Source organism: Sabethes cyaneus, chromosome 2 (assembly GCF_943734655.1).
Source record: "Sabethes cyaneus chromosome 2, idSabCyanKW18_F2, whole genome shotgun sequence".
Lineage (NCBI taxonomy): Eukaryota > Metazoa > Arthropoda > Insecta > Diptera > Culicidae > Sabethes > Sabethes cyaneus.
In genome coordinates this window covers 142,622,869-142,650,583 of record NC_071354.1, presented here as the reverse complement: position 1 = coordinate 142,650,583, position 27,715 = coordinate 142,622,869, and the positions used below count along the sequence as shown (strand labels likewise).

General features: G+C 41.5%; 1 protein-coding gene across 1 annotated transcript; it reads left to right on the top strand.

The window, feature by feature from the left end:
- Nucleotides 1-20,698: 20,698 nt before the first annotated feature.
- LOC128736105 (uncharacterized) lies at nucleotides 20,699-27,022 on the top strand. Its single transcript, XM_053830586.1, has one exon. It carries the CDS (start codon nucleotides 20,699-20,701, stop codon nucleotides 27,020-27,022), a length of 6,324 nt encoding a protein of 2,107 aa, XP_053686561.1.
- Nucleotides 27,023-27,715: the final 693 nt, after the last annotated feature.

The window sequence follows — 27,715 nt, the reverse complement described above, 5'->3', positions numbered from 1 at the left end:
TAGCCAGAAATTTTTTTCCGCCTTTTTATCACGTTAGAAATCGTTACAGAAAAATCGTTAAACCTGTGTTTTACACACGTAAAAATTTTAAAATGTTTGTTTATGTTCGACACTGCTGCTGCTATTACTGCTCTATAGACTTGAAAACTGAGGTCATAAATGTGTCAGAGAAACGCCGGCGCCTTGCAAATGATGTTATGTCGGCTGTCACAAATAGTCCGCCACTACACAAAGCAAGTTATCTCTCGACAGATCTTGCAGAAATGTCGTGATTACAATGTGCCCACTCATCTTTCATTTGTCGACTTCAAGGCAGCATACAATTCAGTCGATAGAAACCAGTCATAGGATAAAATGCACGAATACGGTTTTCTGATCTTCATAGACACATTTGAGTTATGGTACTAGCCTAATAAGTCAATCGTCATATGTTCGGATATCGGTATGGAAAAGTAGAATCAACAGGATCGTAGCACTTGCCCCGCAATTGTACTGTATTCTAACCACTGGCTACGCAGTTTGTAGAATAACAACAAGAAGTTAGATTCCGAAAACGATTATAACACCGAGGATTTGCTTTCCTTTTACGGTTTTCGAATAAACTCATGTGACTGATCAAGGTCACAACCTTGCGAGTTTCGTGCGCATTTCGGCACAACTTTCGAGTGACGTAGGTTGAGGCAAGAGAACCAGTCAGGAATATTTTAGAAGACAGCTGCAGAGAATCCAGCGTAATCTGAAGGTGAAACCAAATACTTTCTGAAAGTATGTTATTCTAATTTTAAGTTATTCGTTACATCTTCAACATAGTTGCACAGACAATTTACTAATGTAATAATTGGATTCTTCGTCTATAAAAAGTCTTAACCTTTGAAAATCATAGGCTTCACCAACTTCATTGAAAACACGGCAACACATGGCCCACGGTTCATTGTATCCGTAGTTTGTGCGATTGAAGGGCTGCCACAGTAGGATACGATTTCGGAGTTGCCTTCGGGGAACATGAATGTCTACCTGGCATAAAAGAGAGCTGCAATCGACATCTCCACACAGTAATCGGAAGACAAGAAGCCTTTGCAGTAATTTTCTTCTGGGAGCTAACGAAAGCAGATCAATAAGCTTGCAACGTTCCTCGTAGGCTGGCAAATTTGCGGCATCATTCCTGGGTAGGAGACGCATATCTCCAAAAAAATTCTTTTGGATGCTGATAAGCACAGCATAATATGGTGCCCACACAACTACACTTTTATTCTGCAGCGAACTAAAATTTTGGCGGACCCCATTTGGGAAACGCTGATTTAGAGTACACCATCGTGAAAGAGAATCAACATCGCTTTGGAGAGTACAGCGGCCCAGTCTGGTTTCAATTTCATGGAATATCTTTAACTCGTCAGCGTACGTCAGCTTAGATGAGCCTAAAAGGCTGCCCAGCTAAATATAAATATAAGCATAAATATTAATATTAAACATAAGTATAAATATTAAAGGCCCTAGATGGCTACCTTGGGGCACACCAGATGGTATCTCGAAACAAGACGAATTAATGCCCTTGATCCTGATAAAAGCGGAGCGTTCGGTAGGATAGTATTGAATCCACAGTGACGCCCAATTTGTTAAGCCCAAGCATGTCAGTCATGTTAGCGGTCAGCGTAAGAAATCGGGCCTTCCTTCAACCATGTTCGTCAATGGTGCGGTTGTTATGGATCCTCAGTATGTCTGCTTATAATTTTCCGATAAATTTGTGCGGATAGTACTCACTCATCCATTCGATTCTTGAATATGGTTCCATTGTTTGGCATTCATATTACCAAAACGGGATGGCAAGGATTAGTAGCCAAACAACGCCCGATGGTGGTACCAAGACTGATATAGCCACACGGATCAGGAAGGCCAGGGGTGCCTTTGCAGGTCTGCGAAACATTTGGCGCTCAAACCAGATCACTCTACGTACTAAAACCCGAATCTTTAATTCAAACGTTAAATCCGTACTGCTGTATGCCTGCGAAACGTGGTGCGTCGCAGCGGAGACAACGCAAAAACTGCAGGTATTCATTAACCGGTGCCTGCGATACATTATTCGTGCCTGGTGGCCTGATAATTGGATATCCAATGAGGAACTCCATCGTCGGTGTCATCAACGGCCGATAGCCACAGAAATTCGTGAACGTAGGTGGAAGTGGATCGGACACACCTTGATGAAAGGAGCGAACGAGGTTTGCAGAGCAGCACTCGACTGGAATCCACAAGGACAGCGTAGAAGAGGCAGACCCAGAGGCTCATGGCGACGGAGCTTAGCCAACGACATCCGGGCTGTAGACGAGAACCTGTCCTGGCGACAGGTAAAAGTCATGGCGGGTAACCGTCAGCAGTGGAGATCTCTGATTTCATCCCTTTGTTCTGCCGGACCGGCGGACATGGACACATAAGTAAGTAAGTAAGATGGCAAGGCTTGAGCCGGTTCAACGCTCCTTCCTCGATTTGCTCTGCGTCAACTACCGTGGCGCTATCCATTACGATTGCCGAGTTCAGAGTGTCGATGTCAATTGATCCACCTGGAGACATTTCAGGTGCGGAGGAACGTCGCATCTGTTTACTGCGGAATCCATGGTCTTACTAACTATTTTGGGAGCGATTGATCTGAACAAACATCCCAGAGCACTGCGGAATAACTCAATACTGAGAATACCATTTCACCAAGTCCCAACAAGGTAATCAACTTCATAAGAAGTGCTGTGCCTAATTGGGACAACTGTGCATACTGAGTACTGACAACTGCTCGGATTACTGGTGGTATGTCAGACAGTGCACATAGGTTAAGGATGGAGCATACCACAACAGATCTAAATGCTGGTCGCAGTGGTCTAGTCTTTACCTATAAAAAAGGATTTCTGTCTGTCTATATGTCTGTCCCTATGTTCCGTTTAGAATCGAAAACTGCTGAACCGATCGGCGTGAAAATTTGCATGTAGGGGTTTTTGGGGCTACGTAAGATTATCTCGATGGCAAAAGACCCCTCCCCCCACTAAGAGGGGGGGCTCCCATACAAATCTATACTTATAAAAATGGATTTCTTTCTGTCTGCCCGAATGTTCCTTATAGAATCGAAAACTACTGAACCGATCAGCGTGAAAATTTGCATATAAGGGTTTTTGGGGCCAGGGAAGGTTCTTCTGATGGTTAGAGACCCCTCCTCCCACTAAGAGGGGGGGCTCCCATACAAATGAAACACAAATTTCTGCATAACTCAAGAATTAATCAAGCAAATGGAACAAAATTTTACATGTGGGTGTTTTTGGAAACAAAAATTTTTTCTATGGTGAATTGAGACCCCTCCCCACTTTAGGAGGGGGGGCTCCTATACAAATGAAATACAAATTTCCTCACAACTCGAAAACTAATTAATCAAATGGAACAATATTTAGCATGTGGGTGTTTTTGGAGGCATGAAATTTTTCTATGATGAATTGAGACCCCTTACCTTTTTAGGGGGGGGGGCTACCATACAAATGAAATACAAATTTCCTTATAACTCGAAAACTAATCAAGCAAATGGAACCAAATTTGGCATGTGGGGGGTTTTGGAGGCAGGAATTTTTTTAATGATGGTTTGAGACCCCACATCCCTGTGGTAGGGGGATAAGGACTCTCATACAACAAATAAAGCATAAACTTTTGCGTAACTCCAAAAATAATCGAGCTCGAGAAATTTTAGAATCTTTCATAAAACATTAATCAATAACAAGATCACCAGAAACTATCAATAGTAACATTGGGTGATTCAGGGCGAAGCGGCCACAAGAAGCGCCGGCCACTGCAGGGCGGGGCAGCCCCCCGTAGAGAACCTCCACCTCTAGGTTTATTTATTTTCCTAAATCTATTGACCTCTATTACTTTCCTTTAGTTGGGTCACCCCTGCGAAATCGTACTTTCTACGAAAAGATTTTCCGTGAAAGGTTTTTCGCGAAATGATATTCTGTGAAACTCTATATTGCGCGTTATAGTCAAACGAGAATAGGTGCTCCGCAAAATGGTATTCGGCGAAATAGTTTGTAATAATGACGAATATTTAAATGCTATCCGCTTTATTTTATCAGGCTAAGCAATGGGGGGGAGTTGTTTTCTACTTTATTGTGAGCAAAATTTGTAATCAAAACACCCATGAACTCCCCAGAAACTTGCAAAACTCGGGAGAAAGGTCATCCGAGATTCACGATTTATGTACAACACAGTTTAATTTGTGGCAATACGAAGTGTGTCGGGTCAGCTAGTCTCCTATAAACAAAAAAATACCTTTTCAACGCATCAACTACCCCGAACCCGAATGATGCTTTAACCGGCGAGTTTTCAATAAAGTTATGTCCGTCTTTGATTTTAATGTAACGCACGGTTCGAGCGGAATGGGCCATGGTCCTTTTTTAGTGGAGTCCAACCTTGAAACTATAGAGTGACGGAGGCATATAGAGTAAGTTAACCTATAATGAACCCTTAATGGACCTCGGGTAAAAGTTCGGTGTTTATTAGCTTGTACTTCTTATATCTGAGGGTATATGACATGAAACAGAAAGTACTATATCTAACACATATTTTAGTTTATAAAATTTTAGCTGCATTTTATTATTAATGCCTTAAAATCAACAATTTCAACAAGCGAGGGTCCATTATACGGTTATCAATGGAAAAAAATGTTGCCATTAGTGGACCCTTTCCATGCAAAATACACTAGAATTCCTATAATGAACCCAGCTGTTAACCATAAGGGTCCATAAAAGGAAAACGGGCATTACAATTTGTTTTGAAAAATATGTAACATATAGAGATTTGCAACTAAAATTGATATATTTTTAGGTTTAATAACAAGTTACGAATATTGTAAGTGCCACTGGTTGGGAGTTTAGCGTTACCAGTGCAAAATAGTTCATGGAAGAAAATAACTCAAGCACTAAAGGGTCCACTAATGGCTAATTTACCCTAAATCACGAGGTGCAAGCACTACTTAGAGGTTTTTTCATTGTTAATTTGACGAAAGTTTTGTGGGTTACGTTTGTCTGAACTCTACGGAAGGATGTCGGATCGTGAAGGCGACTTGCATCACCTAGGAAATTGGCGACGAGTGGTCTAAGATTGGGTTGAATGGACATGACTAATTGGACATAAGCTGAACGTCGACGACGACGAGACGCACCTAGTATTGCCTTACTCGAAGACCTCCAGTAGATGGGAACAAAATAAACCAAAATCTTAAAGATCTACAGCATATTGGTAAAATATAGTGATATTAACAAAGCATTACATCCATAAACGATTTTTATTTCATTTTCATTTATCTTTACTCTATCTTTCAGAAGAAGCGGTAATAACACTAACAATGCCTTGAAGATCCGCAGCCATCAACAAAGGGCTTGCAATTTGATGATGTTCAAGGTGAGGAGTTTTATCCTAATAAAAAGCATTATTACATTATACCAGTTTACGTTTACCAATGTGAAATCCTTTTGTCTTTATCTTTCAAAAGAGGTCGATATCTTCATTTATTACATACATCAACGGATCAGTTGCGGGACACAACCACAACAAAATGGGTTATCAGGAAAAATATCATATCAGTAAGGAAGATGCATTCCACGAAATAAAACTACAGTTGAAGGAAAACTTCCACTCAACAACAACTGATAGAAACGACCAGTTAAAAATATTATGGGTGCTTTCATGGTGCTGCTGCATGGTTGTTAAATAAAATAGTGGAAGAATTCCATGGTACTACAAAAGCACTGGTAAAGCAAATGAAAAAACTTATGTATCATCAGTGCATGTTTTGCACTACCAAAAAACATTCGGTTATGGAGTTTTATGACATTGATGGTATTGGTACGTCTATGTTAGGAATTAACGATTTTGTTTTTGAGTTACGGAATGACCGGAAATACTATGTTTTGGAACGTCTTTTTTAATGGTGTTTTTTTAAAAGTCGTACATATTTTTTTAAAGAAACATGCCACTGGTTTAATTTATTGACTCTACTACGATCTAATAACAGTATAATAATAATGCTAGACAATATAAGGAATGCACGTGTAGGCACCATTCATTTGCCTATTGATGACAATGTGTCATACTCACAAAGAAGCGCAGGGAGCCAGTAGGTATGATAGTTCTGATAAATTCCGCCACTATGATTGTTTATATGTTTATATGAAGATGATCATTCAAAATTTTGATGCAAAAATACTAATAAAGCAAACTAACGAAGACTCCTTTTAGAATTTAGGGGTTTCAATCTGATTTTTAAATTATGTACTGATGACAGACAAGCACGAGGTTTAACGTGGCAAATTAATTACCCTTTCACGGGCCGGTAAACAATACCCACATAATCTAGTATTACCTACGAATACGTGAACAGAAATATCGACTCATTGAATTTTCATCATCGTCCGCAATCGTTGTGTGAAGTAGTGATGACAGCAGTAGCCATGTTTGCTTTATTGACAATTGAATCGTGACATGGTAGAGTACTAACGCATAGTCCTACTAGTGTATGTTATCGACATAGCTTTACCGGTCAAGCAAAATTCAAACAAAAAAGAATTATAATGCGTAATTTGCTTGCTGGTCTTATAGCGAAATCAAAGGGCAGACTTTTTCCCTTCTAAAGCATGCTGCTATGATTCATTATTGCATGTAAACATCTGTTGAATTGAAATGAAGTGTAGAATGCTAATTGTGTGAAATTATGCGTAATGTTTTAGTAAGTCTCTCGGCAACATCGAAATAGTGAAACCACTTTTCAAAATTTTTATCAAAATATTGTTGGGGTTTGTCACCGTAAAATTCTATATATTACTCTTGTTGACTTTTTCGGTGAGAATTCTCACCGAAAAAGTCAACAAGAGTAATATATTTTATCAAAATAGGCTGAAGCGTCTACAAACATGAAATATTGTACGCGATCATAATCAATATATTTATGAACGAAAAATATGCAAAAGAAAAAAATACGATACCTATGCCGTTTTCTCTCCAACTGACATGAAACTAATTAGGTATAACTTATAGACCTAATTCTGAAAATAATATTCGAACATACAACAATTTTTCCTTTTCCCAGTCATGTTCATTAAGACACTCTTGTCGGATGAAGTTTATTAATAAATAACAAATAACAACTGTGTTTGTAAAGAGTATTCCCTTTTAATCTACAAAAATCTGGCCGAAAAAAAATCTTGAAAATCTGCAGAATTACTACTATCAATCAAAGACGAATAATATTACCAATCAGAAAAATGGTGAAGTTTATTGCTTCCGCCAGAATGATTTTATTGCCCAATCAGCAATTAATTCAGCAATCATATGCAATCAAATTAACGAGCAACATGCGACGAACGAAAAGACGAAAAGGCAGTACGTGCCCCTTAGGCTTCAGTTCGAGCGGCATCCTGCTGTGAACTCGGCGGGATATTCATTTTCGCATGTTTTTGCTAACATATCTGCATTGGACCAGGTGCGAAACTCCGCCGTTTCCGCCTGTAGCAACAGCGCACTTCTGATGGGGTTGAAATTTAGTTAGTGCTTACCTAGATGTGTACAGTTCTGTTAGATTCGGTTTTAAGATACGAGGAAAATATGCACTAAACATACACGCAGTCTGGCAATTTGAATTTGACGATCTCGGACTTCTAAGATAGGTACTAATAAACGCAAATTCCAAGGAGAGCATTTATTCTGATAGCAAGAAAAACAAAATTTTGCTTGACAACTCATTGCTTGTATTTAATTCGAAGTATGGTGGACTTCCTTGCTTATAGCTGCGTGGATTTGATCCTCCTACTTCATGCAACTCGGTCCCTATTAACCATATTATTGAAATCTCCACTGTGTTAAATCTAATCTTATCGGGACAACATAATAGAAAATGTGTTAAACAATTTTTGGATGAGTACGGTCACAACGCTTCAACCTGGTCAATCCCGTTATCACACCTAGCCGTGTTGTCCTGCAAGCTAACGAGCTGGTCATTTGACCATAACTCAGGAGCGAACAAGCATGGTGCCACTCGGATCGGGTGCAAAATTTATGAGCCCAGTGATATGTGGACAAGTGTCGAAAGTAAATCCTTCGGAAGGCCCGAAAAACGATGACCATTTATCAGTGTTGCTTAGGGCGCCCAGTGCGCTCCTCTGCCTGCAGTCGGTTTCTAGTTTCGGTGTGAAAGGAGCAGTCCTCGCACACCACACTCCTGCATTTCCCAAAGTTGTTGTAACAGTTCCAATAACGAAAACATAAATTAAATTGCCTGAAGTCACTGCAACAAATGGGTCGTTTTCAAAAAGGAAGATTTACCGTGACGCTTCATACCTGTGTAATGTGGTGCTGTGACTTCTAGCAGCAGACTTGAAAATGTAGATTGGCCAATTGCAAGCAATTTATCGGTTAGAGCTCGGGGTAAATATACAGTTTAACCTGATGGATTGCAATCTTAAATGTACGATGTTGCCATTAGGTGCAATTGAAAGAGATATTTAAAGGAGAGATAGTCTGTGTAAATAAATTAAAATATGTTAGGTTCGTAATTTTAGTTTACTGATTATTTTTAATATTCTCAGATTTTCGCCTATTGTGGATTGGCAATGGAAATGCTAGTAATAATAATGATGTTTCATTCATTACTTAGATTGAAAAAACAACAATACTTATTACTATTTAACACATTCGCGTATTAAATTATTGTCTGCGACTTTGTTTCTCACCACTGGTGTTACAGATATAAAATCCAAAACATGATTACTATACACCATCAGTCTCTTTCAGGACACCTCAGTATGCGGAATAAAATCATTCTTGGTCAGAGCTGATGCAATACTTGCTCAGTTGCTGCTCCCCAGCTGCTGTCGGATGTCTTCCTGGGAATGAGCATCTTAAACGGATTTTATGTGTGCGCAAGGAGAGTGATAACTCTGACATGTACGGTATAATAAATATACTATCCCTGTCAAAAGGAAAGACACTTTAAGAACCACCAACATACGGTTTACGGTTTATAGATATGAGTATAGTTTTTAGTAGAAACATCAGACGATGTACATTCGTTCAAAAGATGTTACTATATAGTTGCCGGGATAGGTCCGGTTGATGAGAAAATCTGCAGTGCATATGTTCGGTTTCTGAGACGAGCAGCAAGACGAGATTATAACGTCCAAACTGAAAGATGTTTTTCAAATAAAAAGAATTAAGTCCCAGCTTCTTGGTTGAAGTACAATATTTGAAGGAGTAATAAATTCGTGCTTTTCAACATGATGGGCTCTACCTTGTTACAAAACTTGGGATCAGCAGAAGTTCAAACTGCCGTCTCTATTCCACTTTTAACATTGATTTGATTTTGTCAAATATTTTTTGCTTGTACAATCAAAAAAATAATGAAGCGCTGAATCCAATAGCTCAAAATTCAAGAAAAGAATGTATAATAGTTAAATTCTATGCTATGTGAGAGATCAATTATTTAACGGTGGGGAACCAATTATTACCAATTTGTAATTAATTAGTACTACGTACAACTTCTCACTGATGATTGCACAGTCCCCTATCCGTCAATAAATGTGTTATTTTTTGTGACTCACTCGTGATATATTTACAACCATCGAGTCATCAATATGAAACCGGGTGACCAACAGCTGTATGAGTAGGATTAAACATAAACAACGTTCCAAGTATGCTTTATCTGAACAAATACAGTTGTTTTCGCCTGGAAGCATTTTAACTCACTTTGACAGTTTTGATTCCCACCATCAATATTATCAAACAGGATTGCGGATCTGTGTATTTTTAGATTCGACATGGCAGAAATGATGAAATAATGCCATCTGCCAGTACGATACGGTTCGAATACGAAAGAAAACTTATTATAAACAGATGGTCTTAAACATTTACTATCTGTATGGGGATTTACGAAACGAAACAATACATGTATCTTACTTTGTGTAAATCATAATTAATTTGACTGAAAATAATAATTATGCCAGCTTGTGCTCTTTGAATGCTAAAGAGTAAAAAAGTCCTTTTATTTTTCTCTTTTATATTTTTCGAAGATGATAGTGATAAATATAATACCTTAATATCTGCCGTGACGTTTTAGCCTATAATTTTTCCTTCAGCCGTGATGAATAGATTGGTTTGCAAAAACAATAAATAACCTCATTTTTTGAGAAGTTTTCTGAAGGCTTGTTAAGTATCTATTCCTAACACAGTATTTTGATTTACAGTTTAATGACATTTCAGCAATAATATTTCAAGACCAACAATTGCAAAAGACCTAAGTCGAAAATATAAACAAACCGAGCATGTTAACGGATTGATGGGTAGCATACGAAGGATTTCGCACCAACTCGACCAGTGGCATGACCCTTTTAGAATCACATGCAACTTTGTGGGTGTAAAGCTCACATCTATTTAGGAAACTTGGTGTAATTAGTTTTTTTCCGAAATTGGTTCAGACTAACTATAACAAAGGGTTCAATATTTTTTCTCTTTTTTAAAAATATATAACTCGAAAATTTTCCCCACAAAGATATCCACGAGGCCACCTGGAGATCACCTGACCAATGAACCTCGAACCAAATCGAGGGCCGGTTTTTCTCGAACATCACCAACGTAGCTCCCTACGGAGTGCGGATATTGACTCGGACCACTACCTAGTAGCAGTACATGTGCGCTCAAAACTATCGACGGTTTATACCTCGCGACAACGTCGCCCTCCTCGGCTAAACATTCGGCAACTAAACAACCCGCGAACTGCCGCAAACTACGCGCGCGTACTGGATGAAGCCCTACCTTCCTCTGTGGATCTAGATGCTTCAACCCTCGAAAACAGATGGAGTAGGATACGCTCGGCCGTCAACGAGGCCGCAACCGCGGTGCTAGGTGTGGAAACCTCGAGTGCACGAAATGATTGGTTTGACGGGGAATGACACCCGCAAGTTTTACGAGAAGGTGAACAAAACTCGCAAGGCCCACACACCAAAACCTGATATGTGTAGAGACGGGGGAAAGGATCTTATCACAAACGAGCGCGAGGTGGTCGACAGGTGGAAGCAGTTCGTCGATGAGCACCTCAACGGCGATATAGCAGCAAGAGACGCAATGGAAGTTAACCTCGGAGTCCCTACAAACGACAACAGCGTACCGGCTCCCGATCTCGAAGAGATCCGGCGAGAAATCGGTCTGCTGAAGAATAATAGAGCCGCCGGAAAGACCGACTTCCGGCAGAACTCTACAAAAGTGGCCAAGAACCGCGAACGTGAACGCGAACAGCTATGGCAGATAATGCACGAGTACGGTTTTCTGCACAAACTGACGTGGCAGATCAAAGCTACTCTGGAACTAGTAATGTGCTAAGTGCGCGTTTCGGGAACACTCTCAAGTCCTTTCGAATCGGGCAGAGGGTTACGGCAAGGGGATGGACTGTCCTGTATGTTATTCAATAACGCTATTGAAGGTGTAATCCGGCGAGCGGGCATCAAAACGAGAGGAACGATCTTCAGCAAGAGTAGTCAACTCTTAGCCTTTGCAGACGACCTCGACATCATTACTAGAAACCTTGGGACGGCGGAGACAATCTATGCCAGACTAAAAACGAAGGATAGTTGGACTGGATTACAAATCAATGCGTCGAAAACTAAATATATGATAGGAAGAGGTTCCCGAGAAAGCAGCGTTTGCCTCCCACTATTGACGGCGATCAACTGGAAGTGGTTGATGAGTTCGTATATTTGGGATATTTGGGTTACCGCTGACAATAATATGAGTAAGGAGATCCAATGATGCATTCAAGCTGGAAATTGAGCCTACTTTTCCTTCGCACTTCGATCTAGGAGCATACGCCGCCGCACAAAGCTGACGATGTACAAAACACTAATAAGACCAGTATTCCTTTACGGAATTGAGACAGTAACTTTGCTTACGGAAGACATACGTGCACTTGCCGTTTTTTGAACGAAAGGTTTTGCGGACTATTTTTGGCGGAGTACAAACGGAAAACGGAGAGTGGCGGAGACGTATGAATCACGAGCTACAATCACTGCTTGGAGAGATTCCCATCGTACACCTGGCAAAAGTTGGGAGACTACGGTGGGCCGCCCGGCCACGTCGCAAGGATGCCGGACGACTGTGTAGTGAAATCCGTGCTTTTCAAGAACCCAACCGGCACCAGGAATAGAGGGGTTCAACGTGCTACATGGCTAGACCGGGTTGAAGCTGATTTGCGTGTGACGAGACGAATTGGCGACGAGTAGCCCAGGATCGAATACAATGTAGAGGAATTCTTGATACGGCGAGTGCCACCCCGGCTCTCGGCTAAATAAGTAAGTAAGTAAGTAACTCGAAAATTATAAGACTTGCAAAAATATGGTCTATGGGTGACTTTTAGGTAATATTCTATATTTTCATAAAAAAAATCTTGAAAAAATACTTTTGAGCAGGGCTACAACCGATCCTTTTTTCCAACCGCACTCACACCACCACGCATTCAAATTCACACCGTCTGTCTAGTGGTGGAATACGAACACTATGCATAACGCCACTAGCAGCTTGCTCAGTCATGCCACCATTTTGAACAGTAGAACGAATGCATTTTAAACCTTTTTAACATTTTCGTTTCGCTCAAGTGGCCTTTACCGTTTGGAACAGTCAAAAAAGTCAAATGACTGGCAGTCACCACGCTAACGAAAAGCAATTGCGCTATCGTATGATTCAATATGTACTAAAAATACAACCACTACATGTGCATGGAAGAAGTCGGTCGGACTCCGTCCAATACAAACGAACATTTTGCTTGCGTCGGACCGACTCCGGGTGACTATTGGTATTGCTGTGAGCAGCCGATTTGGAGACAAAAAGAGAAACGAAAAATTACGTCATCTTATGCTTCCAGTCAGTTTGCAGTTTAGATTCTTCGAATGAACACGCAAAGCGGTAGAACGACTGTAGACTTCTCTTAAGAGGCCACATGAATTATAAGACGGCAGCAGCGCAAGCGACAGATTGGCTGGATTCAAAAAACAGTCAAATGATCGTTCAAAAAGCGCAGGTTGAATGCGGAAAGCGTACGCATTCACGCAGTCACATTCAACTTGCGAACCCTTTTCAAGCCCTGCTTTTGAAAACTAAAAATCGATTTTCCCAAATTGAACATCTCAAAAACTTGAATTTTTGTTTGAAAACAGATAATTATGTGGTCTACAAGTAAAAATCACAAGGATTCACAAGGGTTCCAGGCACGACCGGTCTATAGGAATAAAAATACAACTACTTAAAATTTACAAAAAGATGCGAAATTTTATAACAAACAATGTTGCTGAAGACAATAAAGCTCTACGAAACATATGAAAGAAGTTATGAGGTTCTGTCCGAGTGTCGGGTCAATCTGCCCCACTGTGGGCCGCTTTCATGGTGAGTCGGTATCAACGGACCAAACCTTTATCCTGCGGAAGATCCTCCAGAAGTCCCGCAAATTTCGAGTCCCCACGCATCCTGTTCATCGATTTCAAAGCAGCATATGATAAAGTAAACCGACAGGAGCTGTGGAAAATTTTGGAGGAATACGGTTTTCCGGGTAAGCTTACTAGACTTATCATGGCTAAGATGAATGGCATCCGGTGCTGTGTGAGAATCTCGGGTGGATTGTCGGACCCATTTGAATCTTCTAGGGGACTTCGACAAGGAGATGGTCTTTCCTTTCTGCTATTCGACATTGCACTTGAAGGTGTCATAAGACGAGAAGCGATCGAAATGCGGGGCACAATTTTCAATAAATCCAGCCAATTTATCTGCTTTGCTGACGACGAGGATGCTGTCGGTAGAACATTTGAGGCGGTGGAAAATCAGTACACCAGATTAAAACGCGAAGCAGAGAAGATTGGGTTGAAGATAAATAGTATAACAAAGGTAAAACGTCTAAAACGAAATATACGCTGGCGAGCAGGACCGAGCGCGACAGGGCCCGCTTGGACAGTACCATAGCAATCGACAGGGATGAGTTTGAGCTAGCCGACGAATTCGTATACCTTGACTCACTGGCAACAGAGCCGTGACATTAAAAGGCGTATTATCAGCGGTAGTCGGGCCTACTACGGTCTCCACAAACAGTTACGATCGAACAATCTGAGCCCCGTACAAAGTGCAAACTGTACAAAACGTTAACTCGACCGGTTTTCTCTACGGGCACGAAACGTGCACATTGCTAGAAGATAACCTACAAGCACTCGGAGTTTTCGAATCATCTTTGGCGGCGTGCAAGAGAACGGTGTATGGAGGCGAAGAATAAACCACGACCTCGCGCGTCGCTACGGCGAACCCAGTATTCAGAAAGTGGTTAAATCTGGACGGATACGTTGAGCAGGACATGTTGCTAGAATGCCGGACACCTTTCCTGCAAAAATGGTTTTCGCATCGCAACCGGTAGGAACAAGACGGAGAGGGGCACAGCGCGCTAGGTGATAAGACCAGGTAGAGCGAGATCTGGCGAACACTGGGTGCCCGCAGAACTGGAGACCAGTTGCCATGGTCCGAAATAGATGGAGATATTATGCTACGCAAGCCTTGTCATAAGACGTTAGACCAATAAAGAAGAAGATAGTAGATGAGATATTTAGTTATATTTTGCGAATAATTTTGCCATTATCAAAATTACAGTATGCCAAAATAGAAATCTCCCTTCCAGTCGAGTATTCGATTCGAGCAATCGAGATGAGCAGTCCAGTTAAGCAGTTTAGTCGAGTCGAGCGGTCGACTCGAGCAATCCAGTCGAGCATTCGAGTCAAGCAATCGAGGCGAGATGTTTAATCGAGCAGTTGATTCGAGCAATCAAGTCGAACAGCTGAGTTGGCAATCAAGTCGAGCCGTCGAGTAGAGCAATCCTATCGAGCATTACAGTCGAGCAGTCGAGTCGAGTTGAGCAGTTGATAGCTTATCACATGAACAAAATTTCATTTCATTCTAAGCGGGTGCTACCAGCTCCATAGACGAGTTGACGCAAAATCGGTCTTTTTTAAATTGAATCAAAGCTCGCAACTTCAAATACCTACTCCGAGTGATTAACAAATTTTCGTCGAAGGAAAATCAAAACAACTTTTATTTATTGAAATAATTGTGGGTTTCTTACAATATATTTTGTCGACAATAAAGAGCCACGTACACGTCCAGCACGCTACTGGATAACGTTTTGCCTCTATAAAAATTTAATGTACGTTAGAAGGTTATCCGGAAAGAACGGAAATAAAGCGCTATGCATAATCTCGTGGGATCTCTTAAGGGAAACAGAGCCGCAGTGTCCACATTTGCAGTATAGAGTACTCACCTTTGTCTTGTTAAACCAGCGACCCAAATTTAGAATATAATATTGAAAATAATTAACGTTATGAGGCTTGGACCATCCTTGAGATATGAAAATGTAATACGTATCTGTTGTACTTTACCATTTAATGTTAACTTGCAACCATTCAAGACGCTTATCCGATACAATTAAATTTCGTAAATTGGGTACCTAAAAAACTATATACAAATTTTCTTTTTTTTCTGCACTGCATCAAATAGTCACGCACAAAACCAACAAAAATATCATCATACGTAGAATGATGGCCTTTTCGTGTAAAACAGAATGATATCTACACTCCCCGAGGGAGTTATTCGTGGTTATTTAAAAGGACAACGGAGAACGACAGTGAACAATGATTATTTTCTTTGTTTATACATATAATGGTATTTTATCAAACTTTTAATGCGATTTCATCTGGAACCAGTATCGATTCAGCAGCGGCTTACGCTAAAAAAACACAACTCAACACCATCTATAAAAATTCCACTCTTACAGAAGTTTTGCTTTTGCTACAGCCATAGAAATTATTACCGTGCGGTGTGACGATGACATTTTTGGGAACATGCAATCAATTAAGCTTTTATTCGAACCAACCCACAGACACAGCACCGGCAGGCTATCTTTAGATCAAGCTTTCCTCGCTGTTGTGACAAGGAGACATCGGCGTTTTACCAACTGCTGAGTCAGCTGCGCGGTGGCTATCCGGTCATGGGGACAACATTAAATATATATCAAGAAAATAACATATTCTATCATTCATTCAGTTGCAGATAAGAAATTCAAGCCGATCATAGTTAGGATAGTTTATTAATATAATTTTGATAACTTTTTTCCTAAAATACATTTTATTTACATTGAAATATATAGATATTAGGTACATATTGGAAATATTTCGAAATTTGCTCACGGTACTCACGAAATTCGCAAGTTGGCTTTAAGTGGATATAGGCAATTATTTCACCACCAAAATATAACAATGACGACGTAGTCGACTCCAATCGAGCATAATAAATTTCAATTTATTCGGTAGTCCATAAATAATGCATCCATCTTTACTTAGAATGGGCTTCTGAACAAGCGAGTACGATACCGTCCGTCTTGAGGTTTTTCCTAGAGAAAGACAATTTCGCTCTCAATCTATTGCGGTTGCTGGAGTGTCACCTTCAATTACCAGTAATGGCCTCAAGCCGTTCTTCTGGCCTTGTATTGTATCGTTTCGTGTGCTAAAAGTTACTAGAAGAATGACATGGCAGCTTCCGGCTCGATGCCTATCAAGCGTTAACGAAGTAAACGCTTAACTCGGGGCAAGTGCGATGTCAGTTTGAGTTAGGGACTGTTGAAGAAGAAAGCAGGTAAAATGCTTTAGTTGACGAGAGTTGTTTATTCTAGTTGTAGTTCAATGTATATCGTCATTGATACAAAAATTTAATTATACGAGGAATCCAATATGTATCTGTAAATCTGACAGTAGAGGAACAATCATTATCACTTTTCGAACACACCTATTCGTGAAAAATATAGTAACTGATTCGCATTGAATTAAATTAAATTAATTCAATTTGATGATCTAGTATTTCTCTTGCAACAAGAAATATTTCTGTGAAGAGAGATAAATTCCATTCAACTCTACTACTAACAATATGGCATCAATTTACACGGCAATAAATTGATTGATAGAATTACAGATAAAATCACTTACTTGGCTGTCGTTAGTCCGTATCAAATCAGTATCAAATACTGGTGAATAATAAATAAATACAAAAGCCAAACAATTTATGGAATCTGAAACAGTCAAGGAACTTTGTTTTCGAAAAATATTTTGTTGGCAAAAGAAATCAGAAAATGTAAGTACCTTGTCGTACACTTTTCTGTGGGGTCCAGACAGTCCAGACAAATCATATTGCCGATCGAATTGTTCGAATTCTAACAAGAACACTTTACACGAGAAGTGGCATCACCACCCCCAAGGCGGGAAACAGATTCCATTGAATTCATATCGAAAGGCAACGTTTGCTTCACCTGTTTTCTTCAGATATCAAATCAAAGCGTAATGAAGTCTGTGGGTCGAGAAGACCGCACAACGATGAATATTCACTAACCTGAAATTGATTGTGCCAAACGATGTTTTTTATTGCCCTGGTGTCGGACCAAAGTATATAACATCGCTTTTTGCATTACAAATCTTCGTCACTTTGCCGTGTTTGTCGTAATTGCAGGATTTTATGAATCTCAACCAAAACGTAATGTGAAACTATAAAGCGTAATAATTGTTAACTGTATTTCTTCTCGCAATCTGCATGTTTTTATTAGTACCAAAAGAGTCCCGTAGGATCGTAGCATCGTAGTTTCGTAGTTGTTATGTGCAATAGTTTTGGTTATTGAAGTAAAAAATAAACCTGCGTTAATCTAGCTTGTCTTTTCAAGGATCCATTGCAATCGATGTCCATTTTGATTACTTCTAGGGTCTGGTGCTGCTTCGTCGTAATTGCTTATTACCGTTCTATCCAATGAATATTCACGTTTTTTATGACACACAATATAAAATTAGTTATCCTCTAATATTTTAGTTATTTTTCATTAAAGAATATTCCTGCCGATTTTTTTGCGTATGATGATAGTCGAAGTATAGTAGGCTGAAACGTCACGTTTTTAAAAAAGGAGTTGTAAAGTTGTCGTCATTTCACCGAAAATAATCAACAAATTTGATAAATAAATGATCACATTGTTAAAATCCTCCATGGTAAAAGTTTCAGTTCTTCGACTATTATCAGACGCCTGCCTGTTGTAGTTACAAAAATTCATATTTTACATTCAACTTGAAAACAATTTCATAGACATACACATCCAGAGGATAATGTAGTATAATGTGTCCCCTTTAAGAACAGCAACTATTATCTATCGGTCAGTGTGATAGAAGCAGAGTAATACTTTGCCGACGTTCGCACGGCAAGTCTCACATTAGTCTGCTCGGTGGTATAAACAAAAGAGCGGTCATACAAATAATATCATCGCATGAGGAAGTATGTGACCAGCGCCGGACAGTGGGACAGATTCAAAAAAGTGAGACACAAGTAATAGTTTCGATACCTGAAGACTTAGCATAATAATGGTTTCAGAAAGGTTTTTTCACTCAAAAAGCACTTTCTAGTAGTGAACAAATATTTGGATATTAGGGTGTCCCTAAGCAGATACAAAAAATATTTTCTCTATTTTAAGTCAGAAATGTTTTCTATTTACAGAAAATTTATAGACAAACTATTTTTAAGAAACTTTGATGAATTCTGAAGATTTCTATCTTTTACATGAAAGAAATTATAGCGCAAAACTCTTAGGCCACCCTTAAAAATAGTTTTCTGATCTAGCTTTAATAACGCTTCGTACGCCTTTCAAATGTTTTAAGAAATTGGTAATTAAATTAAAATGCATATTTTCGTCGAAGATAGTAGAGCTCTATCTTTCCCCCTTTAGAAGCTATCACTGTTTTTTTATTTTTACATGTAATCTTTAAGGGGGTGTTTCTCGGAAGCTGCTCGGAGAGCAAGTAGCGTGTAGTTGACCAGATTTTTCATGCTACTTTATCAGCTGACTTGCGTGCAATAGCCATGAAGAAAACAGTCAAACAACTGCTCTTGATGCTTTGTTCGTACTGCCTGCTCCACCCCGACGCGAAGAAGTTGGACATGGTTAAGCACTTCCAGATTCGCTGAATAGATTAATCTGATATTTACAACATCCTCTTCCGCAAGAAAGCTGAAAGCGTTGAATTGAAGCCTGGTTTCGGACGTGCGACAGTACTGCGCGAACGTAACGTCCAACTGAAGCTGAAAATGAAGACTGAGAGCAAGGTGGTCTCATCATTCTGCACCTTGGGCCTGAAGGTAGGAGCAACCGGCTAAACGGTGAAGAAGTACTTGGCCAAAATTGACATTTTTATGCGGATGCGCCAGGCGAGGCTGACTGTATCTGAGTAGTAGGCAATTGCCCAGAGAACGGTTGAAGGTTCTGATGAAAAAAAAAATTCGGCGAAGCACGATGTCGTAGTCATAATGGGCGACGAAAACTACTTCATGCTTGATGGCCATGACTGGCAGAGAACCGAGTACTTTACGTTCCCCAGCAAGAAGGTAAGTGATGACGGCAAGTATATTTTTCACCCAAAGTTCCCGGAGATCTTAGTGTCGATGGCGATCAGCAAGAAGAGAATGTTCAAGCCGGTGTTCTTTCGTTCGGGTTTACAGTGAACGAAAAGATACGAACATATAGTAGGAAGTTTCTACCAGAAGTTGCCGCCTTTACCAAGAAGTATCGCATAAAGGATGTGGTCGGACCTGGCCTTGGTCCATTATCCTAAAAGATTACTGGAGGAGATAAACCGGCTGAGGATAAACATTATGTCATCGATCATCAAATTTCCTAACGTCCCCCGTCTGCAATCAATAGGAAATATTTAGGCGAAGCTCAAACGGACCATTTACTTCAATAATTTTGTTGCCAAAATGGAAAATGAGCTGATCGCCAAGGTTACGAAAAATTTGAATAATATGCCGACGTCTATCTGTTGATCGACCATAGCTGTTACGCAATATGCGAAACGCGCCTCCGATGTACAGAAACTATCCTCGGGAATCGGCACTATCGGCAACACTGGTAAGGTTGACTAGGATCGAGATCTGTCACGTCGTAACAGGTAAACAAACGAACAAAAATCATTATCGAACTGAACGGGCAAAACGTTGATAAAAACTTATTTCTATATCTTAAATATTAAAGCTTATATCTAATTATACTAAACTATTGGCTAAAGTGCATACAGTAACACGTTAAAGTGATTGAACGCTTAAACTAATAGTACGGAAAAACTAAGAAAGGTAAAAGCTAACGTAATAGTATAGTTAGTATTGAACATGGAAATCTAACCTAGAGCTTAAAACTTATATCACAGATTCAATTTGCTGTATCTCAAAAGTTCGACTAGCAGAACGAGGAAGGTAAAGATTTATGCTTATAATGTAAAACTAGAATCTAAATACTAAGGCTAAATCACAGATTGAAGTATCGCTGGCGAACGGTTAAAACACAGGCTATTCACGGTTGGCTTTCTGGACGAAACGGGTTGCAAGAAGCACAAACGTGAGTTTCCTTACAAATAACGAGATACACATTACATATTTAAACTATACTAAAGCTAATTAGTTAAATACATCTGTTTCCTATAGGGAAAATTTATCCAACTAAAATAAACGGTTTGTTCAAATTTTCGGACGTCTTGCAATCCTTTGTCTCGGTTAACGAATTTTGTTTCGGGAACAAATTAAATTTTCCGTTTTTTATTTCGGAATGTCAACCGGTAGCGAAGCGAGTGCTGGGAATCTTTCCCAGAAGAATGAAAGTGATTCTCCTGGCAATGAGGGGGCCAGTTGTGGTGCGTGTCGGCAGGTCGATAATAGTCGAATGGTACAATGCGACGAATGTGATGAGTGGTATCACTATGACTGTGTGAATGTGAACGATAGTATTCAGGATAAAGATTGGAGCTGTAACGGATGCGTCAGAACGTCGCTTGAGAAGGAACGAGCTTCACTGAGAATACAGTTAAAGCGTCTTGAAGAGCAGCAGAAGCAGTGGCAACAAGAGCAACAAAAACGCTTGGAGCAGGATGAGGAACGGCAGCGAAAGCTTGAGCAGCAGCAAGGTGGGGAGCAGTTCGATCCGTTGCAGATAGCGAAGTTGCAGTTGCAGCAGCAAAGTATGCAAGCGAGAGGTGCTACAAGTAAACCCAGTGAACTCCAAAATCTGCAGAGTAGTGGATTGGGCGCGACTCCAAAGCTACGACAGCAGTCAGTAGAGGTAGGTGCGAAATGTACTGTTCCGGTACCATCGATAGAAGATCGACGAGATTCCGTGCCGTTAGCGAGTTCAACGGCAGATGGTGTTAATATCGGCAAAGGTGACAGGGCTTCCGTGGCATCGTCGAAGCAATCAAAACGTTCAGCGAAGCTCCGTGAACAGCAGATAAAAGCGTTAGAAGCAAGACAAGCGTTAGAAAAGAAACAGCTGGAAGAGCGGTTGGCGTTAGAAAAGGAAATGTTGGAAATGAGCGATTCCGATCTAGAGACTATTGGAAGTGTCGAGAAGATGGATGATTGGCTTGAACGAACAGACCAAATGGGCCGGGAATTACAAGAACCTTTGGATGAAACGCCCCTACCGGTGTACGACAAAGTTACACAAGAACCGGTAATGGTGTCGAATCATCAGAAAGTTTCTAGCAGACAATATCCAGAAGTGCCATGCCAGCCGCAGCGTCCTTTCCAGGATCAACATTCTTTCCCACCGGCGGTTACGCAACCAGTTCAAAGAAGTTGCGTTCCGAGTGACGTGTACCTCGAGCATGACTTGTACGGTAGTGGATTGCCAGTGCCTGTTTCTCGTTATCAACCATCGTTCGGTAACTCAGCAGGAGTAACCTTTAATTTACCACCTCTCCCACTCTACACCACAGTGTCACAACCGACAGTAATAGCACCGGCGCATCCACAGGGGAATCTTCGATATCCGACTACGTCGAGTTCCTCTCCTTTTAGTCACGGTATCTCACAACCTGGAAGGATAACATCTACGCCCCGCACGAATGTGAGTACCTCTCAACGACCAATAGGCAACGGTTCTGTAGTTACACCACTGAACAGTGGACATTTGGCAGCCAGGCAGACTGTAAAAGACCTGCCCAAATTTGGCGGAGATCCAGAAGATTGGCCACGGTTCATCGCAGCATATGAAAGAACAACCAGAATGTGTGCTTTCCGAAATGATGAGCTGCTCGATCGTCTAGAGAGAAGCCTGTACGATAAAGCTCTCAATAGTGTTAAAAGCCTGCTTCTGCACCCTGACAACGTTCCAGTAATAATGAACCGTTTGAAAACTCTCTTCGGGAACCCGGAGTTTATTGTTGAAACGATGGTGAATAAGGTTAAAATGATGCCACCACCGAAAGCCGAGAAACTGGAAACCATTGTAGATTTCGGCGTTGCAGTGCAGAATTTGTGTGCTACAATTCAAGTATGCCAAATGGACGAACGTTTTTACAACGTGGCGTTGCTCCAGGAACTTGTTGACAGTTTACCGCCGACATTAAAAATGAAATGGGCATTCTATCGAAAGGAAATCGGAGCAGCCACTTTACGGGAGTTCAATGCGTGGCTTGGGAACATGGTTGATGCCATAAGTCAGGTGAGCAGACCACAAGCTTACACGAAGCCTTTGAAGATGGAGAAGAAAGGTCGGAAAGAAGATGCCTTTGTACATCTGCATTCCGAACAACCGCCTGAGTTGATCAATCGCAGAGCATGTTTAGCGTGTGCAGGAGAATGCAGTAGTCTTGACAAGTGTAACAGTTTCTTAAGGATGGTACCGAATGCACGGTGGGCATTAGTGAATGAAAAGAAGATCTGTCGAAAATGCTTGACTAAACACTTTAGAACATGCGAGATAAAAGTTCCTTGTAACCAGAACGGTTGTAGTTTTCTGCACCATCGTTTACTCCACGATGATAGCAAGCACCAGGGTCGTTCATCGCCGAGTGAATTATTGGAAAATTCTTCATGTAATGCACATCACTGCCCGCCCGATGGAGTGCTTTTAAAATATGTCCGTGTTACACTACACGGGAAGAACCGATCGATCGACACGTACGCCTTCCTCGATGCTGGATCAACCTCCACGTTAATGGAGCACAGCTTGTGGGAGGAGTTGAATCTGGGTGGCGAGAGAAATCCGCTATGCATCACATGGACTGGCGGTCAAGGGAGATACGAAGGAAATTCAGTGAAATGTTCCCTCGACATATCAGGTGCCCAAAATCCAACCAAGCGTTTCTACCTTTCGAAAGTGCATACTGTACGGAAACTGGATCTTCCTTCGCAATCGATGTCTGCTACGGAGCTCACAAGATACTTCCAATATTTATCCGGTCTTCCTCTCGAATCGTACTCTAAAGTGAAACCACGCATCCTGATAGGTGTGGATAATTCCAGATTAGACTATCCATTGGACTCCAGAGAAGGGAGCTATAGTCAACCTACTGCTGTACTGACGCGATTGGGTTGGATAATCTACGGGCCATGTTCAGTTGCAAAACGATCGACGACTGTGAAGGAGAATGCGTATAGCTATCACATCTGTGAGTGTGATGCCCTTCAGTCGGCTGTCAAGAATTATTTCGCTCTGGACAGTCTTGGAATTCAACTCAATGGGAAGACATTGATGTCGAACGAGGATGAACGTGCGATTAACCTGCTGCAGTCCAATACCGTGTTGAAGGACAAGAAATACGAAACATGTCTTCTATGGCGATACGACAATGTTAGGTTGCCGGAGAGTAAGGCAATGGCTCTGAAACGTCATAACTGTCTCGACAAGCGCATGGAACGTGAGCCAGAGTTAGCTAGAGTATTTCAGGAGAAAATCTTTGACTATAAAGCTAAAGGATATATCCGTGAACTTCTAGCGCATGAGGAGGAAATGCAAAGGGAACGTTCGTGGTATCTGCCAATTTTTCCCGTGTTCAATCCCAACAAACCCGGAAAGCTTCGGATTGTGTGGGATGCCGCAGCAAAAGTAGGCGCAGTTTCGCTGAATACCTTTCTATTGAAAGGCCCGGATCTAGTTACACCTCTTCCGCAAGTACTTCATAGGTTTCGAGAACACCGAGTGGCGGTCTCCGGTGATGTGCGCGAAATGTTTCATCAGGTCTTGATGAACCGTGACGATCAGCATTGTCTAAGGTTTTTCTGCAACGAAGGTTTCCCCGGTAAGGCTCCTACTGTATATGTTATGCAGGTGATGACGTTTGGTGCAAGCTGTTCGCCAAGCAGCGCACAATACGTTAAGAATCTAAATGCAGAACGTTTCAGAACCCAGTTTCCGGAAGCAGTGGAGGCGATCTGTAAAGGAACTTATGTAGATGACATGTTATACAGTGTCGAAACGGAAGAAGAGGCAGTTAGACTTGCTCAGAACGTACGCTTCATCTATTCTGAAGGAGGATTCGAAATCCGTGGATGGTTGTCGAACTCTAAGAAGGTGGTGGAGTCCATGGGCGAATACGGAATTGCCGCGAAAAGTCTTGACCAAAATGCGGAATTGGCGACCGAAAAGGTCTTGGGAATGTGGTGGGACACAATCAGTGACACCTTTACTTTCAGAACTCCACAACGGTGCAGGCCTGAATTATTGTCTGGACAGCAGGTTCCTACGAAGCGGGAGGTATTGCGGATTCTCATGTCAGTTTATGACCCGCTAGGACTCCTCGCTAATGTACTGATGTACTTAAAAGTTCTACTTCAAGAGATCTGGCGAATGAAAATAGGCTGGGATGAGCCAATATCCGATGAACTATTTGCCAAATGGAAAGCGTGGATTAATGTACTGAACATGGTTGAGTCAGTAGCTGTCCCTCGATGCTATCGTACGACGACTTCCTCGTCCCTGAAAACCAACGAAGTTCAGCTCCATATTTTCGTTGATGCGAGTGAGGATGGGTATGCAGCGGTCGCATACTTTCGATATGAAGAAGGAGGCGTTATTGAGTGTGCATTCGTAACGGCCAAAACCCGTGTTGCTCCCCTGAAATACGTTTCGGTTCCACGACTAGAGCTTCAAGCGGCAGTGATTGGCACTCGTTTGGCAAGTTACATTGAAGAATCGCATCGAGTTTCAGTGCGAAAACGGTTTTTCTGGACTGACTCGAGGGATGTACTGTGCTGGCTACGGTCAGATCATAGAAGATACAGCAAATTTGTCGCGCCGAAGGTTGGCGAAATCCTGGAGAAGACCGAGTTAACGGAGTGGTTTTGGGTACCAACCAAGTTGAATGTAGCTGATGAAGGAACGAAGTGGCAGAAGACTCCTGATCTCTCGCCATTAAGTCGGTGGTTTAGAGGACCTGATTTCTTGCGGCAGCAGCGAAGTGCATGGCCAGCCCAGCCATTGGATCATGGTTCAACCACTAACGAGATGAAGCTATCAATAAACGTACACGTTGCCCGTGATACTCTCATCGATTTTTCTAAATTCTCTAAGTGGCGGAAGCTCGTTCGGACCATTGCCTGGGTGCTGCGGTTTCCGAGAAATATTAGAGCTAAACATCAGCACAGCCAACCTACCATCGGTATCCTCCAGCAGATGGAGCTCTTCGAAGCAGAGAACTTTATTTATCGACAAGCGCAGTTGGAGGAATTCAGCGAAGAAATGTCGTTACTGCACTCTGGAGCATCAATTCCAAAAGATAGCTCGATTTACAAACTGTCGCCCTTCCTGGATGAGAACGGTGTACTGCGTATGAGTGGAAGAACAATTGGTTGCGAATTCATTGAACCAACTAATGCTCATACGATCCTCCTGCCAAGGAAGCATCCGGTTACTACTTGCGTCGTTAAATCGGTTCACGAACAGTACCATCATCTCAACCACGAAACCGTAGTTAACGAGTTACGACAAAAATATCGCATCCCGAGGCTTCGTAGTGTTTGCTACAAAATCCGGCAAGACTGTCAGGCTTGCAAGAATGCTAGAGCTAGTCCGCAACCGCCCCTAATGGCAGATCTTCCGCCAGCAAGGCTCGCTGGATACACCAGACCCTTTGCCTATGTCGGGATCGACTACTTCGGCCCGATCCAAGTAGTTGTTGGTAGACGCACAGAGAAGAGATGGGGAGTACTCTTTACCTGCTTGGTGGTGCGCGCCATTCACATCGAAATCGTACATTCGCTCAACACAAGCTCGTATATTTTGGCCCTGCAAAATTTCATAGCCAGGAGAGGAACTCCGATAGAAGTATTCAGCGATCGTGGAACGAATTTCGTTGGAGCGGAACGTGAGCTGCGTGATGCATTGCGTTCCATAGACCACAGTAAACTCATGGAAGAGATTGTGACACCAGACACTAAATGGACTTTCTTGCCCCCAAGCAGTCCCCACATGGGTGGAAGCTGGGAGAGATTGGTCAAATCGGTAAAGAAGATATTGTACCAGATAAAACTTCCCAGGCTACCCACAGACGAAGTACTCAGGAACAAATTGCTAGAGATTGAGAAGACCATCAACTCACGCCCCCTCACGTACATACCTGTCGAAGATGGCGAGAAAGAAGCACTAACGCCCAATCATTTTTTGTTGGGATCATCCAGCGGTTCCAAACCTCTTGTGCCGTACAACGACAGCCTCGCTACGCTAACCAATAGCTGGAGAACTTCGCAGATCTACGCCAACCTCTTTTGGAAAAGATGGCTGCAGGAGTACTTGCCATCGATAAGTCGGCGCACAAAGTGGCATTACCCGGTAAAGCCAATCCAGATTGGCGACGTAGTGATAATCACAGATCCGGATCTACCAAGGAACTCATGGCCCAAGGGACGAGTTGTAGATGTCAAACGCGGTAAAGACGGTCAAGTACGTAGCGCTACAGTGAAAACTGCAGTCAATGTGTACGAACGACCTGCGGTAAAGCTGGCAGTTTTGGACGTCGGCGCAACACTTAGTAAGCAGGACCCAGGACCCTGCGTACTGGGGGGGAATGTTACGCAATATGCGAAACGCGCCTCCGATGTACAGAAACTATCCTCGGGAATCGGCACTATCGGCAACACTGGTAAGGTTGACTAGGATCGAGATCTGTCACGTCGTAACAGGTAAACAAACGAACAAAAATCATTATCGAACTGAACGGGCAAAACGTTGATAAAAACTTATTTCTATATCTTAAATATTAAAGCTTATATCTAATTATACTAAACTATTGGCTAAAGTGCATACAGTAACACGTTAAAGTGATTGAACGCTTAAACTAATAGTACGGAAAAACTAAGAAAGGTAAAACCTAACGTAATAGTATAGTTAGTATTGAACATGGAAATCTAACCTAGAGCTTAAAACTTATATCACAGATTCAATTTGCTGTATCTCAAAAGTTCGACTAGCAGAACGAGGAAGGTAAAGATTTATGCTTATAATGTAAAACTAGAATCTAAATACTAAGGCTAAATCACAGATTGAAGTATCGCTGGCGAACGGTTAAAACACAGGCTATTCACGGTTGGCTTTCTGGACGAAACGGGTTGCAAGAAGCACAAACGTGAGTTTCCTTACAAATAACGAGATACACATTACATATTTAAACTATACTAAAGCTAATTAGTTAAATACATCTGTTTCCTATAGGGAAAATTTATCCAACTAAAATAAACGGTTTGTTCAAATTTTCGGACGTCTTGCAATCCTTTGTCTCGGTTAACGAATTTTGTTTCGGGAACAATAGCGAAGGTTCCGATGAACCGTTGTAAAGCCATTGTTATAGAA

Bases quoted from the DNA above. Each gene is read 5' to 3' on its own strand.
- LOC128736105 (XM_053830586.1), top strand. From the start codon at position 20,699: ATGTCAACCGGTAGCGAAGCGAGTGCTGGGAATCTTTCCCAGAAGAAT.